The sequence below is a fragment of the Siphateles boraxobius genome, unplaced genomic scaffold (assembly GCF_051911475.1).
Source record: "Siphateles boraxobius isolate OS27281-9 unplaced genomic scaffold, OSU_SipBor_1 276, whole genome shotgun sequence".
NCBI lineage: Eukaryota > Metazoa > Chordata > Actinopteri > Cypriniformes > Leuciscidae > Siphateles > Siphateles boraxobius.
In genome coordinates, this window is record NW_027508894.1 from 140,637 (window position 1) to 160,496 (window position 19,860).

Below are 19,860 nucleotides of genomic sequence, written 5' to 3' on the forward strand. Positions count from 1 at the left end.
CACACACACACATGAGCGGCCGAGTCACGCGGCGCCAGCGCAGGGCATTATGGGTAAAGTACCTGTTTGATCTGCTCCCAGAAGAGGCGTGTGACGGAGGAGCCCGAGTGGAACGTCACCTCCACGTGATACGCCGCGTTCAGGATCTACACACACACACACACACACAAACACACACACACACACACACACACACACACACACACACACACACACACACACAGAAACAGCATTTTCTGGAAGTCAATTTCTGCCACATCAATGGGGGGGGGGAATCATACTTAAGATATAAATATAAATTATTACATACCAAGTCATAATTATGATAGAATTAGAAATTGTCATAATTTAAACTTTTTATGTCATAATGACTTTTTAAGCTGTAATTTCAAATTTTATATTAATTTTGATTTATCTCATTATTAAGTCAAATTAATTAAGTTGAAAATATGAAATAAAAAGTTTAAATTATGACGATTGTGACAATGACGTTTTCTACAGAATTTTAAATTTTAAGTCATAATGACTTTTTTTGACTTTATATGTCATAAATCATGCTTTTGTAAATTATAATTTTTCATGTGTGGTGGAAATGGGCTTCCATATCAAAAATACATTTATTATTACAGTGAAGCTTTTTCTAAATCAGATTTTGTCATTATAAAAGTCAAAGTAAAAAGTAATTCTTCATCTTTTTGATTACGATGCTAATCTGGGTAACCCAGAGTATCGCGCTCTACTGGTTTATTCATTAAATTAATGTACTATATTTTAGTTTGATCATGTTTTTGATTTAATATTTTGTATTTTATGGTACTGAATGATATTTAGGCAGTGTTTATAATGTGTGTTTGTGTGTGTGTGTGTATGTATACAGGTCCTTCTCAAAAAATTTGCATATTGTGATAAAGTTCATTATTTTCCATAATGTAATGATTAGAATTAAACTTTCATATATTTTAGATTCATTGCACACCAACTGAAATATTTCAGGTCTTTTATTGTTTTAATACTGATGATTTTGGCATACAGCTCATGAAAACCCAAAATTCCTATCTCAAAAAATTAGCATATCATGAAAAGGGTCTCTAAACGAGCTATTAACCTAATCATCTGAATCAACTAATTAACTCTAAACACCTGCAAAAGATTCCTGAGGCTTTTAAAAACTCCCAGCCTGTTTCATTACTCAAAACACAAACAGAAACAGGCTGGGAGTTTTTAAAAGTCTCAGGAATTTAAAAGCCTCAGGAACTTTGGACCAAGATGGCTGCCTCGTGTGGAGCTCTCCAGCTATTGTGTTGTTTTTTGTTCGTTTGTTCTGCGTTTAGTCATTATTTTCCTATCAGTTTCACCAAAGTCGAACTACTGGACATTAGGAAACACACACCAGAAAACAGTTTTTGATTATTCAGACGTTTTGCTGGACATTCTCGTCGGAGGGGCAGCGGTGTTGTTCAAACGCGCGTTCAGACGCAAACGCGGGAAGCGAGCTGGCGCGCTGGTTAAACTCCGCGAGCGCGGCCTGCGCACTGCACTCCCCAGTATTCATCTCGCGAATCTCCGATCCCTTCCTAACAAAATGGACGAACTACTTCTCCTCACAAGGATTTTTCTAACTCTGCTGCTCTGTGCTTCACTGAAACCTGGCTGAGTGAAGCCATACCGGACAACGCAATACATCTGCCGGGCTTCCAGCTGTTCCGAGCGGATCGCATCGCGGAGCTAACGGGGAAAACGAGAGGTGGTGGATTGTGTTTCTACATTAACGAAAGTTGGTGTTCAGATGTAACAACACTGAAGAAGATGTGCTCTCCTAATTTAGAGGCACATTTCATAAACTGTAAACCCTTCTACTCGCCTCGGGAATTTTCCTCTTTCATTCTCGTGAATGTTTACATCCCTCCAGACGCGTGCGTGAGCGCGGCGCTACAACAGCTGGCTGAACAAATATCTGGAACGGAACAAAGGCACCGGGACTCTCTTCTAATAATAATTGGGGATTTTAACAAAGCAAATCTTTCCTGTGAACTACCAAAATTCAGACAGCACGTTACATGTCCCACCAGAGACAGTAATATACTGGACCACTGTTACACCACAATAAGGAATGTGTATCACTCCGTCCCACGGGCAGCTTTGGGGCTCTCTGATCACTGTTTGGTTCATCTTATTCCGACCTACAGGCAGAAACTGAAATCAGCTAAACCTGTAATAAGGACTGTGAAAAGATGGACTAATGAAGCAGAGCAGAATCTACAGGCCTGCTTTGATTGCACTGATTGGACTGTTTTTGAAGCTGCTACCAATGATCTGGATGAGCTCACAGATACTGTAACATCATATATAAGTTTCTGTGAGGATACATGCATTACCAGGACATTCTTATCATTCACTAATGATAAACCATGGATTACTGGGAAACTCAAACCCCTTCATCATGCCAAAGAGGATGCTTACAGAAGTGGGGATAAAATCTTGTATAACCAGGCCAGAAACAGACTGACAAAGGAGATCAGAGTTGCTAAAAGAAGCTACTCTGATAAACTGAAAAAACAGTTTTCATCCAACGACCCATCATCAGTCTGGACTGGCCTGAGGAACATCAACTACAAGTCACCCCCCCCCCCCCCCACCCCCGATCTGTGGACAATCAACACCTGGCTGACGATTTAAATTCATTTTATTGCAGGTTTGAAAAGCCCTCATTAACACCACACACCCGGTATGATCTGCACTTCACACATTCAGCATCACGTCCTGTTCTCCCATTACTCCCCCCTCCTGCCATCCAACCTGAGCTTAAGGTCTGTGTGGAGGACGTGAGCAGAGTCTTCAAAAAACAGAAGACTAGGAAAGCCTCAGGCCCAGACGGCATCTCATCTGCTTGTTTAAAAGCCTGCGCTGACCAACTGGCCCCAGTCTTCACGCAGATCTTTAACAGATCATTGGAGCAGTGTGAAGTTCCCTGCTGCTTCAAACGCTCCACTATCATTCCTGTCCCCAAAAAACCCAAAATCACTGGACTTAATGATTACAGACCTGTCGCTCTCACGTCTGTGGTCATGAAGTCGTTTGAAAGACTGGTGTTGGCCCACCTGGAGGACATCACTGGACCCCTGCTGGATCCCTTTCAGTTTGCTTACAGAGCAAACAGGTCTGTGGATGATGCAGTCAACATGGGACTGCATTATATCCTGCAATATTTCGACAGACCAGGGACTTATGCAAGGATCCTCTTTGTGGACTTCAGTTCGGCCTTCAATACCATCATGCCTGGTCTTCTCACAGCCAAACTGACCCAGCTCTCCATACCATCCTCGATCTGTCAGTGGATCACCAGCTTCCTGACGGACCGGCAGCAGCGAGTGAGACTGGGGAAACACACATCCAGGACTCTCACTACCAGCACTGGCGCCCCTCAAGGGTGCGTTCTCTCCCCACTGCTCTTCTCCCTGTACACTAATGACTGCACTTCTAAAGACCCCACTGTCAAGCTCCTGAAATTTGCAGACGACACCACTGTCATCGGTCTCATCCGGAACGGTGACGAGTCTGCTTACAGACTGGAGGTTGAACAGCTGGCTGTCTGGTGCAGTTTTAACAACCTTGAGCTGAACACGCTCAAAACAGTGGAGATGATCGTGGACTTCAGGAGGAACAGCTCAGCACTCCCCCCACTCACCATCATGAACAGCACTGTGGAAGCAGTGGAGTCATTCAGGTTCCTGGGCACTATCATCTCTCAGGACCTGAAGTGGGACAATCACATTGACTCCACTGTGAAAAAGGCCCAGCAGAGACTGTACTTCCTTCGCCAGCTGAGGAAGTTCAACCTGCCACAGGATCTGCTGATTCAGTTCTACTCAGCCGTCATTGAGTCTGTCTTGTGCGCTTCCATCACTGTCTGGTTTGGTTCAGCTACCAAATCAGACATCAGGAGACTACAACGGACAGTCCGGACTGCGGAGAGGATTATTGGTGCCCCCTGCCAAACCTCCAGGACCTGTACTCTTCCAGAGTGAGGAAGAGAGCAGGTAAAATCATCACAGACTCCACTCACCCTGGACACCTCCTGTTTGAACTGTTACCGTCAAGACGGAGACTCAGATCACTGGCCACAAGAACATCTCGGCACAGGAACAGTTTCTTCCCACAGGCCATTTCCCTCCTGAACAGTTAACACTCCTCCCAAGGCATATGCCTGTAAGTGCAATACTCCCACTGTTTAGTGCAATATCCTACAACTCAGGTGATACTTATATGTAGATTTATTTATTTATAATATTCAAAACACTGTAAATAGGTTCATAATCTGTAAATCTGGAAATGTCTATTCTGACTAAACCAAACTGTGATACTTTTATTCTCATATATTTATATTTTTATTCTTTATTCTTATAATTTGTAGTATTATGTTTCATGTTTCTTGTTGTATTTGTATATGTCCACTGGAAGCCTCAGCACCAAAACAAATTCCTTGTGTGTGCAAGCACACTTGGCAATAAAGCTCTTTCTGATTCTGATTCTGAATCTTTTGCAGGTGTTTAGAGTTAATTAGTTGATTCAGATGATTAGGTTAATAGCTCGTTTAGAGACCCTTTTCATGATATGCTAATTTTTTGAGACAGGAATTTTGGGTTTTCATGAGCTGTATGCCAAAATCATCAGTATTAAAACAATAAAAGACCTGAAATATTTCAGTTGGTGTGCAATGAATCTAAAATATATGAAAGTTTCATTTTTATCATTACATTATGGAAAATAATGAACTTTATTACAATATGCTAATTCTTTGAGAAGGATCTGTATATGTGTGTGAGAGTGTGTGTGTGTGTGAGAGAGAAAGAGAGTGTGTGTGTGTGTGTGTGCACCTGCTTCAGGTGGTTGGAGGTGACGTTGTGTGTGCAGGGCTCGGCTGTGGACTTCTCCAGGCTGCACAAGCATCTCTCCAGCGTCCCCACGAAGCTCTCCCGCAGGTAATCCACAGAACTCGTGAGTTTATTGGCCACCGCCTGGTTGAGCCGGATCACGATCAGGTCCTGGATCTGACTGATACACACCTTGATGTCTTTAGAGCTCATGGGCTCCGCGTTAGATGTCATGATGATGTCTGTAACACACACACACACACACACACAGAGAGAGAGAGAGAGAAACCAGTCAATCAACCAGTGCTTAATCGGATAACTTTCAAACTTTTGATTCCTCTTATCGATTCCTCTGTGAGTGTTTCTATGTGACTGTAATCACTCGAGCGAGAGACTGTGTTTCTGTGTGTGTGTGTGTGTGTGTGTGTGTGTGTGTGTGTGTGTGTGTGTATCAGTATACTGGATCCGTGCGGCTCTTAAAGTGACAGCACTAATATTCCTGCTCTATAATAACACTAATCACACAACAGAAGAAGAGAAGACTCACTCGTTCTTCACTCAATAACTCTATAACTATATTTATAATGTATATTTTATTTATAAACTGCAGTGTTATTTTACATTAGATTACAGTTTCTGGACCTGAAAATCTTAAAACACTGTTTATTTCAATCGTATCTTTGTTCAGTTATGTCTATTTGTTGCGATTTGCTAGTGTTATTTGTCTTTAATAATGCGTGAAGTTTATATTAGTTGGGCTAGTTGTTCTTCTATGGTGTTTTTAAACCACAGGCAAACGCTCTTCGTGTAAGTGTCTTTATCTGTCGATATTGTTCATGATATTCAGACACAGTCACATGTTGGGCTGAATGGGAATGATATCTACGTTTGCTTTTACCTAATTGGAATCAAAATCTGCTGTAAGGATTTACACATAAACACACTCATGTTGTGTGTGTTACGAAGCAGCGGGCGACAAACGCAACATCCTGAGGAAACAGCCTTCGAAATGTGTGTTGCTACGGTAACAGGACAGTCACGTGACACCCATTAACACTAATGGATTAACTCAAACAAAAAATAATGGGGCAATATCAGTGGATTTCCCCCTCTCACACACACACACACACACACACACACACACACACACACACACACACACACACACACACACACACACACACACACACACACACACACACACACACACACACACACACACAGTCATTGTTTGACCACAGTAGATCAACACACGCTAGTAAAGGGGAAGTTTATCCTTCTAGTGGTTTCAGGGCATCAAATCTAAACTATAATGTTTAAAACTATAATAACTATTTTACCAGACATTGTCACTTACAAATGGACGGCCAATGATGTTAAAAAACCCTCAATTAAATCTAAATGACAACATTTTGGATAACTGAAGATAACTGGAAAAAACATAAAATAAACAGAAATGGCCATAATAAAGATATTTTTATATATAGAAATAATAAACTCTGAAACTAAATAATAAACTCTGAAACTAAAACTGAAAGAAAGTAAATTGAAAAAATAATCTGAACATGAAAATAGAAAAAACTAAAATGAACAATAATGTAGTTTCTTTTAATTTAAATTGAAATGTCATTTTGTTTTTCTAATTATAAAAAACTAAAACTAACAGTGAAAACTAAACTAAATTAACAATAAACAACATAAAAATAGGGAAAAAACTTTTTAAAAAATGTAATTGTTTTTCTAATTATAAAAAACTAAAACTCAATGATAGAATGAAAACGAATCAAACAAACTAAAACAATAAACTGAACATAAAATGAGATTTTTTTTAAAATTATTTAAAACTTTTTAAATGTAATTTTGTATTTCTAATGATAAAAACTAAAACTAACAATGATAGAGTGAAAACTAATCAAACAAACTAACTTAATAAACTGAACATGAAAAACTATATTAACGATTTAAAACTTTTGGAATGTAAATTTGTTTTTCTAATGATAAAAAACAAACTAAATAAAAACTAACAATGATATAATGAAAATGAATTTAACTAAATTAACAATAAACTGAAAATAAAAATAGTGAAAAAAACGATATTAACAATAATTTAAAACTTTTTAAATGTCATTTTGTATTTCTAATGATAAAAAAACTAAAATGAACAATGATGGAGTGAAAACTAATAAAAAAACTAAATTGACAACATAGAAATGTAAAAAATACCTAAATGAACAATGATTTAAACTTACTTTACTTTTACAATGTAATTTGATTTTCTAACTTTAAAAAACTAAAACCAAAATAAAACTAACAATGAAAGAATGAAAACTAATCAAAAACAAACTAAACTGAATCCATAAACGTTAAAGGTGTAGTGTGTAAGTTTAGCAGCATCTAGTGGTGAGGTTGTGAACTGCACCCAACAGAAGTTACGGTGGCCGACAGGAAGTGATGTCGTCGTCTGAGACAGCAGAGAATAGCCAGTTAAATAATGAGGTTTCTTTACAAAGATCAATTAATAAATTAGGTTTACGATATGATATTGCGAATATTATTGTTACTTGTTCATCAGTGTGTCAGTGTTTTATTCGCTGACTTTAGCAGCTTCTTTACACGAAGAACAACATAGACGAAACGTGTTTGTCCGTTCAGGGCCACCGTAGAAGCATGTGGATGTAAGGAGACCCGCGGTGTGTGTAGACAGAAACAGCTCATTCTATAATAAACACATAACGCTTCATTATGTAAGATCTTTATACACCACTGAAAACATAATTATGTATATGATATAGCATTTCTGTCTACAGATCCTGCTAAATATTCCACACTGCAGCTGTAAGTGTGCTCCTTCAGAGATGTGAGTGGCGTGACCTGTGAACTCCAGGTTGGCGGCGTCCTCCAGGAGCTGCTCCTTCATGCTCTCCAGCGTCTCCACGATCATCTCCTTCATCTCCTCCTGCTTGCGGTTGGCGATGGCCATGAGGGAGGAGAACAGCTCGCCCTCCTTCTCACGAGTGTATTCCAGACGCCGCGGGGTGATCTGAAGATCCCGCTGCATGTCGAACGCCTCAAACACACACACACACACAACAGCACGTTACGTCATGCACCTCGCTTGCGTTTACGAAAGAGATAATGTAGATCCAGCCCACACAGACACACACACACACAGACACAGACACAGACACAGACACACACACACACACACAGACACACACACACACACACACACACACACACACACACACACACACACACAGACACACACACACACACACACACACAGACACACACACACACACACACACACACACACACACACACACACACACACACACACACACACAGACACACACACAGACACAGACACAGACACAGACACAGACACACACACACACACACACACACAGACACACACACACACACACACAGACACACACACACACACACACACACACACACACACACACACACACACACACACACACACACACACACACAGACACACACACACACACACACACACACACACAGACACACAGACACACACACACACACACACACACACACACACACACACACACACACACAGACACAGACACAGACACACACACACATACAGACACAGACACAGACACACACACACACACACACAGACACACACACACACACACACACACAGACACACACACACACACACACAGACACAGACACAGACACACACACACACACACACACACACACACACACACACACACACACACACAGACACACACACACAGACACACACACACAGACACAGACACACACACACACACACACAGACACACACACACACACACACAGACACACACACACACACACACAGACACAGACACACACACACACACACACACACACACACACACACACACACAGACACACACACACAGACACACACACACAGACACACACAGACACACACACACACACACACACACACACACACACACACACACACAGACACACACACACACACAGACACACACACACACAGACACACACACACACACAGACACACACACACACACACACACACACACACACACAAACACACAAACACACACACACACACAGACACAGACACACACACACACAGACACACAGACACACACACACACACACACACACACACAGACACACACACACACAGACACACACACACACACACACACACACACAGACACACACAAGCAGACACAGACACACAGACACAGACACAGACACACACACAGACACACACACACACACACAGACACACACACACACAAACACACACACACACACCTGAAGGGGTTTATCCTGAGATCAGGAGATATTATTATTAAATATTATTTTATATATTTATTTTAATCATAAATGTTTCTTGAGCATCAAATCCTCATATTAGATCATGTGACCCTGAAGACTGGAGTAATGAACACAGTGTCGCTGCTTCAGATTTCAGTGGAAACTGATACATTTTGTTTTCCAGGATTCTTTATATGAGCAGAAAGTTCAGCATTATTAGCAGTGACTGTTAGCTAGCGTTAGCGTGTGTCACCTGGTTGATGAAGAGGTCGAGGCAGCGGCAGTGCACGGCGTTCAGCAGCGTCGCCGCCTCCACCTGCTGGCTCTGCAGAACCTGCCTCGCGAACGGCACCAGGACCCGGTGCAGCCGCTCCAGACTCTCTCCCAGAGTGCCTTGCATCTTCCCGGGCGTCTGAGCCGGAGCCCCGCAGGCGCAGTTTCCCGCCGCGCCGCCGATCAGCTCCTGAGACGCGAGCTGCGTGAACAGAGCGGAGCGCTGGCCCGGCGGGTCCGGCGCGGGTTCGGTCTGGATCCGGACGAAACACACAGGGTACGGCAGCGTCTCGCGCACCTTCTGGAGCTCGCTCAGCTGATCCGCGCTCAGCGTGTCCTTGCTCACGGCGTAGAGGATTATGGGAAGGATCCCGCGTCTGCAGTCGTCCAGGGCCTCCTCCACGGGCTGCACGTTACGGCACGGCAGAACCATGATCTTCACCTCCTGGCGGGAGAACACACGACAACACGCTCAGAACCAACGCTGGTCCATGTTTACAGCAAAGCGTGAATAACGTGAATAATAAGTATAATAATAATAAGCGTGAATAAAATCAGGGCCGTGCAAAGATTAATCGCGATAAAAATAAAAGTTTGTCTACATAATATATGTGTGTGTAATGTGAATAATTATTTCTATATATATATATATATATATATATATAAACACACACACACACACACGAATAGATTTAAGATCAAATATTAAGAAAAATTTGTTATTTATATATAAAATGTTTATTTAGTGCTGGGCAACGTTTAATCGCGATTAAAATAAAAGTTTGTGTTTACGTAATATGTGTGTGTGTACTGTGTATAATTATTTTGTATAAATTACACACACATGCATGTAAATATATAAGAAAAATGTATTCTTTATATATAAAATAATTATATTTAATATAAAAAATTATATATATATATATATATACGGTACACACAAGCAGATATTTCTTAAATATATACATGCATGTGTGAATTTTTAACATATAAAATAATTATACACAGCACACACACATATATTAAGTAAACACAAACTTTTATTTTGGATGCGATTAATCGTTGAACAGCCCCAATAAAAATCTCTCAAAATCTTTCAATATTGGGTTTAATTTCATATTTTTAAATTAAGAATTTTCAACTCAAATGAAAGAATAATTTACTAAAATTAATGAATATTACAATTATATTATTGTAAAATCTCTGATTAAACACTGAATTACAATAGTGCACTCATTACCATTTCATTAAACATTTTTACGTTTTTGTTTTTAAGCATTTCAATTAATATATTAAAAAAATATATTAAACCAAACGTTTGAATAGTTGGTCAAAATAGTGGTCAAGTAAATTCGATCAATTAATTTTTTCCTAATTGCCAACTAAAATTGACAAATTTCCCAACAAAAATTGACTGAAATTAATGAATAATATGAGATATTGACAAAAGAAGATAGAAAATTCTGACAAAATCTTTAAATAAACGCTGAATTACAATAATGTATTCGTATAATTTCACATCAAAAATAGTTTTTGTTCTGACACCTTTCCATTCATAAATAAATAAAAATATATAGAATAAAAAATGGTTTAAATACATTTGGTCAGTTACATTTTTATATATTTGTTTGATAAAAATTTAGTCAATATTCTCTTCAATTAAAATATAATTTGATAACTACTGTAATAACTACAATAACAGCACAACTGACTAAAATGAATGACATACTGACAACCTTTCAATTATGACAAAAACTGATTAAACTGAGTAACAATATTTCATGAGATCAAATTTTCACATTTATAACAGTTTCACATAATTATTTTGTGACATGATTCAATTAATACATAAAGAACAATATACAAAAGTAAAACGTTTTGAATGTTTACTGAAAGTCTATAATTTGCTCAATTAAACTGTAAATTGTCAACTAAAATAAGCATAAAATTAACAAAAATGTATATTAAAAAACATTGACAAAAGACGACAAGTTTTAATTCCATTTTGAGGATATGTTTTCAGCACACTTTTCTAATTTCCACATTTGTTTATAGTCTGCATTAAGATTTGTAATGTAGCTGCAAAATTATATAATTATTTTTTCTAATTGCCAACTAAAATTGAATACATTTTTCCCAACAAAAAATAATTTATATGAATAATTTGTTGACAAAAGAACATATAAAATTTGTATAAAATTTAAATTATGACAAAATCTTTAAATTTTAATTGTTTTTAAAACTTTTAATTCCTTTTTTGAGGATATTTTCAGCACACTTTTCAACCAGATATTTTCCAGTCTGCAAAAATATGTTTAACACAGCTGCAAAATTACATTAATCATAGACTTATTTCTTCTTGATTTGCACCTGGAGGCCGTGGGAACCCTAAACTAAGTGTAAAATGGCATTTCTACAGATACAGGAGTGAGGGTTCAGATATTAGATACGCAGGGTCAAGGTTCGGCTGTATGATTAATCTTAAGCCGCAGTGGCGTAGAGGAAATAAAGAGCGCTAGCACACTAGCACAATAGAGTCAGTCAGTGCCGTCTCTGACACAAGAGCGCTGGAGTCTCTCTGGAACAAAGATGTCCTGCAAACACACACTGAGCCGCGGGCCGATCAGACCGACACAAAGATCCGATTCAAGCGCATCAAACGCTCTCCACTGCTACAGCTAACGCATGTGTGTGTTTTAGCAGGAATTCTGGGAATGTGTTCACAGGACACACACATTTCACTCCCTGCCGAACCACGAGCCCGCGCTAATTAACATCTGGGCACTAACGTGTGTGTGTGTGTGTGTGTGTGTGTGGACTGAAAGCAGACGGGGTTCATTTGAGCGCAGACGTGATTCTAGCAGATGTGTGTGAGCAGTGAACACACACACACACGAGTTAAACACAATGACACGGTTTGAAACCGCAAGAGAGAATCATGCATTATCTGTTCTGGCTGAGACACACACACACACACACACACACACACACACTGCTCGAGTCTAAAACTGAGCTGACTTCGACCCAAGTCGAGAGCTGAGTCTGAGTGAGTCTGAGTGAGTGTGATGCCAAACTGATGTGACTCTGATTTGAGTCATTTCGAGTCTGAATCAAGACCGATCTGAGCCAATCGTATCAGTCCGATCTGAACTCGACACTGATCTTAAAAGTGATCAAAGTTGGGGGCCTTAAGCACATTTTCGTGCAAATTTATCTAAAAGCACCAAATTTGTAGCTCAGGTCATACTGAAATGATTTAGCTAGGGCACCGGAGCCAGTGACCCTCGGAGCAAAGATGGCGGCCAAATCAAATATGAAACGTGACTGACTGAACCGTGTTTTAGACTGACTGAACCGTGTTTTAGACTAACTGAACCGTGTTTTAGACTGACTGAAGCGTGTTTTAGACTAACTGAACCGTGTTTTAGACTGACTGAACCGTGTTTTAGACTAACTGAAGCGTGTTTTAGACTGACTGAAGCGTGTTTTAGACTGACTGAACCGTGTTTTAGACTAACTGAACCGTGTTTTAGACTGACTGAAGCGCGTTTTAGACTAACTGAAGCGTGTTTTAGACTAACTGAACCGTGTTTTAGACTGACTGAACCGTATTTTAGACTAACTGAAGCGTGTTTTAGACTAACTGAAGCGTGTTTTAGACTGACTGAAGCGTGTTTTAGACTGACTGAACCGTGTTTTAGACTAACTGAACCGTGTTTTAGACTGACTGAAGCGTGTTTTAGACTGACTGAAGCGTGTTTTAGACTAACTGAACCGTGTTTTAGACTAACTGAAGCGTGTTTTAGACTAACTGAAGCGTGTTTTAGACTGACTGAAGCGTGTTTTAGACTGACTGAACCGTGTTTTAGACTAACTGAACCGTGTTTTAGACTAACTGAAGCGTGTTTTAGACTGACTGAAGCGTGTTTTAGACTAACTGAACCGTGTTTTAGACTGACTGAACCGTATTTTAGACTGACTGAACCGTGTTTTAGACTAACTGAAGCGTGTTTTAGACTAACTGAACCGTGTTTTAGACTGACTGAAGCGTGTTTTAGACTGACTGAACCGTGTTTTAGACGAACTGAACCGTGTTTTAGACTAACTGAAGCGTGTTTTAGACTGACTGAACCGTGTTTTAGACTAACTGAAGCGTGTTTTAGACTAACTGAACCGTGTTTTAGACTGACTGAAGCGTGTTTTAGACTGACTGAAGCGTGTTTTAGACTGACTGAAGCGTGTTTTAGACTAACTGAACCGTGTTTTAGACTGACTGAACCGTATTTTAGACTAACTGAACCGTGTTTTAGACTGACTGAACCGTGTTTTAGACTAACTGAAGCGTGTTTTAGACTAACTGAACCGTGTTTTAGACTGACTGAAGCGTGTTTTAGACTGACTGAACCGTGTTTTAGACGAACTGAACCGTGTTTTAGACTAACTGAAGCGTGTTTTAGACTGACTGAAGCGTGTTTTAGACTAACTGAACCGTGTTTTAGACTGACTGAACCGTATTTTAGACTGACTGAACCGTGTTTTAGACTAACTGAAGCATGTTTTAGACTGACTGAAGCGTGTTTTAGACTAACTGAAGCGTGTTTTAGACTGACTGAAGCGTGTTTTAGACTGACTGAACCGTGTTTTAGACTGACTGAACCGTGTTTTAGACTGACTGAACCGTATTTTAGACTAACTGAAGCGTGTTTTAGACTGACTGAAGCGTGTTTTAGACTGACTGAACCGTGTTTTAGACTAACTGAACCGTGTTTTAGACTAACTGAAGCGTGTTTTAGACTGATTGAAGCGTGTTTTAGACTAACTGAACCGTGTTTTAGACTGACTGAACCGTATTTTAGACTAACTGAACCGTGTTTTAGACTGACTGAACCGTGTTTTAGACTAACTGAAGCGTGTTTTAGACTAACTGAACCGTGTTTTAGACTAACTGAACCGTGTTTTAGACTGACTGAAGCGTGTTTTAGACTAACTGAACCGTGTTTTAGACTGACTGAACCGTATTTTAGACTAACTGAACCGTGTTTTAGACTGACTGAACCGTGTTTTAGACTAACTGAAGCGTGTTTTAGACTAACTGAAGCGTGTTTTAGACTGACTGAAGCGTGTTTTAGACTAACTGAAGCGTGTTTTAGACTAACTGAACCGTGTTTTAGACTAACTGAACCGTGTTTTAGACTAACTGAACCGTGTTTTAGACTAACTGAAGCGTGTTTTAGACTGACTGAACCGTGTTTTAGACTGACTGAACCGTGTTTTAGACTGACTGAAGCGTGTTTTAGACTGACTGAAGCGTGTTTTAGACTAACTGAACCGTGTTTTAGACTGACTGAAGCGTGTTTTAGACTAACTGAACCGTGTTTTAGACTGACTGAACCGTGTTTTAGACTAACTGAAGCGTGTTTTAGACTGACTGAAGCGTGTTTTAGACTGACTGAAGCGTGTTTTAGACTGACTGAACCGTGTTTTAGACTAACTGAACCGTGTTTTAGACTGACTGAAGCGTGTTTTAGACTAACTGAACCGTGTTTTAGACTGACTGAACCGTGTTTTAGACTAACTGAAGCGTGTTTTAGACTGACTGAAGCGTGTTTTAGACTGACTGAACCGTGTTTTAGACTAACTGAACCGTGTTTTAGACTGACTGAAGCGCGTTTTAGACTAACTGAAGCGTGTTTTAGACTAACTGAACCGTGTTTTAGACTGACTGAACCGTATTTTAGACTAACTGAAGCGTGTTTTAGACTAACTGAAGCGTGTTTTAGACTGACTGAAGCGTGTTTTAGACTGACTGAACCGTGTTTTAGACTAACTGAACCGTGTTTTAGACTGACTGAAGCGTGTTTTAGACTGACTGAAGCGTGTTTTAGACTAACTGAACCGTGTTTTAGACTAACTGAAGCGTGTTTTAGACTAACTGAAGCGTGTTTTAGACTGACTGAAGCGTGTTTTAGACTGACTGAACCGTGTTTTAGACTAACTGAACCGTGTTTTAGACTAACTGAAGCGTGTTTTAGACTGACTGAAGCGTGTTTTAGACTAACTGAACCGTGTTTTAGACTGACTGAACCGTATTTTAGACTGACTGAACCGTGTTTTAGACTAACTGAAGCGTGTTTTAGACTAACTGAACCGTGTTTTAGACTGACTGAAGCGTGTTTTAGACTGACTGAACCGTGTTTTAGACGAACTGAACCGTGTTTTAGACTAACTGAAGCGTGTTTTAGACTGACTGAACCGTGTTTTAGACTAACTGAAGCGTGTTTTAGACTAACTGAACCGTGTTTTAGACTGACTGAAGCGTGTTTTAGACTGACTGAAGCGTGTTTTAGACTGACTGAAGCGTGTTTTAGACTAACTGAACCGTGTTTTAGACTGACTGAACCGTATTTTAGACTAACTGAACCGTGTTTTAGACTGACTGAACCGTGTTTTAGACTAACTGAAGCGTGTTTTAGACTAACTGAACCGTGTTTTAGACTGACTGAAGCGTGTTTTAGACTGACTGAACCGTGTTTTAGACGAACTGAACCGTGTTTTAGACTAACTGAAGCGTGTTTTAGACTGACTGAAGCGTGTTTTAGACTAACTGAACCGTGTTTTAGACTGACTGAACCGTATTTTAGACTGACTGAACCGTGTTTTAGACTAACTGAAGCATGTTTTAGACTGACTGAAGCGTGTTTTAGACTAACTGAAGCGTGTTTTAGACTGACTGAAGCGTGTTTTAGACTGACTGAACCGTGTTTTAGACTAACTGAACCGTGTTTTAGACTGACTGAACCGTATTTTAGACTAACTGAAGCGTGTTTTAGACTGACTGAAGCGTGTTTTAGACTGACTGAACCGTGTTTTAGACTAACTGAACCGTGTTTTAGACTAACTGAAGCGTGTTTTAGACTGATTGAAGCGTGTTTTAGACTAACTGAACCGTGTTTTAGACTGACTGAACCGTATTTTAGACTAACTGAACCGTGTTTTAGACTGACTGAACCGTGTTTTAGACTAACTGAAGCGTGTTTTAGACTAACTGAACCGTGTTTTAGACTGACTGAAGCGTGTTTTAGACTGACTGAACCATGTTTTAGACGAACTGAACCGTGTTTTAGACTAACTGAAGCGTGTTTTAGACTGACTGAACCGTGTTTTAGACTAACTGAAGCGTGTTTTAGACTAACTGAACCGTGTTTTAGACTGACTGAAGCGTGTTTTAGACTGACTGAACCGTGTTTTAGACTGACTGAAGCGTGTTTTAGACTAACTGAACCGTGTTTTAGACTGACTGAACCGTATTTTAGACTAACTGAACCGTGTTTTAGACTGACTGAACCGTGTTTTAGACTAACTGAAGCGTGTTTTAGACTAACTGAAGCGTGTTTTAGACTGACTGAAGCGTGTTTTAGACTAACTGAAGCGTGTTTTAGACTAACTGAACCGTGTTTTAGACTAACTGAACCGTGTTTTAGACTAACTGAACCGTGTTTTAGACTAACTGAAGCGTGTTTTAGACTGACTGAACCGTGTTTTAGACTAACTGAACCGTGTTTTAGACTGACTGAAGCGTGTTTTAGACTGACTGAAGCGTGTTTTAGACTAACTGAAGCGTGTTTTAGACTGACTGAAGCGTGTTTTAGACTAACTGAAGCGTGTTTTAGACTAACTGAAGCGTGTTTTAGACTGACTGAAGCGTGTTTTAGACTGACTGAACCGTGTTTTAGACTAACTGAACCGTGTTTTAGACTAACTGAAGCGTGTTTTAGACTGACTGAAGCGTGTTTTAGACTAACTGAAGCGTGTTTTAGACTGACTGAAGCGTGTTTTAGACTGACTGAAGCGTGTTTTAGACTAACTGAAGCGTGTTTTAGACTAACTGAAGCGTGTTTTAGACTAACTGAACCGTGTTTTAGACTAACAGAAGCGTGTTTTAGACTAACTGAACCGTGTTTTAGACTAACTGAACCGTGTTTTAGACTAACTGAAGCGTGTTTTAGACTGACTGAACCGTGTTTTAGACTAACTGAACCGTGTTTTAGACTGACTGAAGCGTGTTTTAGACTGACTGAAGCGTGTTTTAGACTGACTGAAGCGTGTTTTAGACTAACTGAAGCGTGTTTTAGACTGACTGAACCGTGTTTTAGACTAACTGAAGCGTGTTTTAGACTAACTGAAGCGTGTTTTAGACTGACTGAAGCGTGTTTTAGACTAACTGAACCGTGTTTTAGACTGACTGAACCGTATTTTAGACTAACTGAACCGTGTTTTAGACTAACTGAAGCGTGTTTTAGACTGACTGAACCGTGTTTTAGACGAACTGAACCGTGTTTTAGACTAACTGAAGCGTGTTTTAGACTGACTGAAGCGTGTTTTAGACTAACTGAAGCGTGTTTTAGACTAACTGAAGCGTGTTTTAGACTAACTGAAGCGTGTTTTAGACTGACTGAAGCGTGTTTTAGACTAACTGAAGCGTGTTTTAGACTGACTGAAGCGTGTTTTAGACTGACTGAAGCGTGTTTTAGACTAACTGAAGCGTGTTTTAGACTAACTGAAGCGTGTTTTAGACTGACTGAAGCGTGTTTTAGACTAACTGAAGCGTGTTTTAGACTAACTGAAGCGTGTTTTAGACTGACTGAAGCGTGTTTTAGACTAACTGAACCGTGTTTTAGACTGACTGAACCGTGTTTTAGACTGACTGAAGCGTGTTTTAGACTGACTGAAGCGTGTTTTAGACTAACTGAAGCGTGTTTTAGACTAACTGAAGCGTGTTTTAGACTAACTGATGCGTGTTTTAGACTAACTGAACCGTGTTTTAGACTGACTGAAGCGTGTTTTAGACGAACTGAAGCGTGTTTTAGACTGACTGAACCGTGTTTTAGACTGACTGAACCGTGTTTTAGACGGACTGAAGCGTGTTTTAGACTGACTGAAGCATGTTTTAGACTAACTGAAGCGTGTTTTAGACTGACTGAAGCGTGTTTTAGACTGACTGAAGCGTGTTTTAGACTGACTGAAGCGTGTTTTAGACTGACTGAAGCGTGTTTTAGACTGACTGAAGCGTGTTTTAGACTAACTGAACCGTGTTTTAGACTGACTGAACCGTGTTTTAGACTGACTGAACCGTGTTTTAGACTAACTGAAGCGTGTTTTAGACTGACTGAACCGTGTTTTAGACTAACTGAACCGTGTTTTAGACTGACTGAAGCGTGTTTTAGACTGACTGAACCGTGTTTTAGACTAACTGAACCGTGTTTTAGACTAACTGAACCGTGTTTTAGACTGACTGAACCGTGTTTTAGACTAACTGAAGCGTGTTTTAGACTGACTGAACCGTGTTTTAGACTAACTGAACCGTGTTTTAGACTAACTGAACCGTGTTTTAGACTGACTGAAGCATGTTTTAGACTAACTGAACCGTGTTTTAGACTGACTGAAGCGTGTTTTAGACTGACTGAAGCGTGTTTTAGACTGACTGAAGCGTGTTTTAGACTGACTGAAGCGTGTTTTAGACTGACTGAAGCGTGTTTTAGACTAACTGAACCGTGTTTTAGACTAACTGAAGCGTGTTTTAGACTGACTGAAGCGTGTTTTAGACTGACTGAAGCGTGTTTTAGACTGACTGAAGCGTGTTTTAGACTGACTGAAGCGTGTTTTAGACTGACTGAAGCGTGTTTTAGACTGACTGAAGCGTGTTTTAGACTAACTGAAGCGTGTTTTAGACTGACTGAACCGTGTTTTAGACTAACTGAAGCGTGTTTTAGACTGACTGAAGCGTGTTTTAGACTGACTGAAGCGTGTTTTAGACTAACTGAAGCGTGTTTTAGACTGACTGAACCGTGTTTTAGACTGACTGAAGCGTGTTTTAGACTGACTGAAGCGTGTTTTAGACTGACTGAAGCGTGTTTTAGACTGACTGAAGCGTGTTTTAGACTGACTGAAGCGTGTTTTAGACTGACTGAAGCGTGTTTTAGACTAACTGAACCGTGTTTTAGACTAACTGAAGCGTGTTTTAGACTGACTGAAGCGTGTTTTAGACTGACTGAAGCGTGTTTTAGACTGACTGAAGCGTGTTTTAGACTGACTGAAGCGTGTTTTAGACTGACTGAAGCGTGTTTTAGACTAACTGAAGCGTGTTTTAGACTGACTGAACCGTGTTTTAGACTGACTGAAGCGTGTTTTAGACTGACTGAAGCGTGTTTTAGACTGACTGAAGCGTGTTTTAGACAAACTGAAGCGTGTTTTAGACTGACTGAACCGTGTTTTAGACTAACTGAAGCGTGTTTTAGACTAACTGAAGCGTGTTTTAGACGAACTGAAGCATGTTTTAGACTAACTGAAGCGTGTTTTAGACTGACTGAACCGTGTTTTAGACTAACTG

At 39.9% G+C, this 19,860-nt stretch overlaps 1 protein-coding gene across 2 annotated transcripts in view; it reads right to left on the reverse strand.

Annotated features, from left to right (window-relative positions):
* LOC143753348 (dual serine/threonine and tyrosine protein kinase) overlaps window positions 1-19,860 on the reverse strand; it is a 57,051-nt gene that overhangs the window by 9,899 nt on the left and 27,292 nt on the right. For both annotated transcript variants that reach the window (XM_077245670.1, XM_077245671.1), the window contains exons 3-6: window positions 9,454-9,918; window positions 7,743-7,938; window positions 4,875-5,113; window positions 63-146 (exon numbers count right to left, since the gene is read on the reverse strand). In XM_077245670.1, the coding sequence (XP_077101785.1) occupies window positions 63-146; window positions 4,875-5,113; window positions 7,743-7,938; window positions 9,454-9,918 (984 nt within the window). The remainder of the gene's footprint in view (window positions 1-62; window positions 147-4,874; window positions 5,114-7,742; window positions 7,939-9,453; window positions 9,919-19,860) is intronic.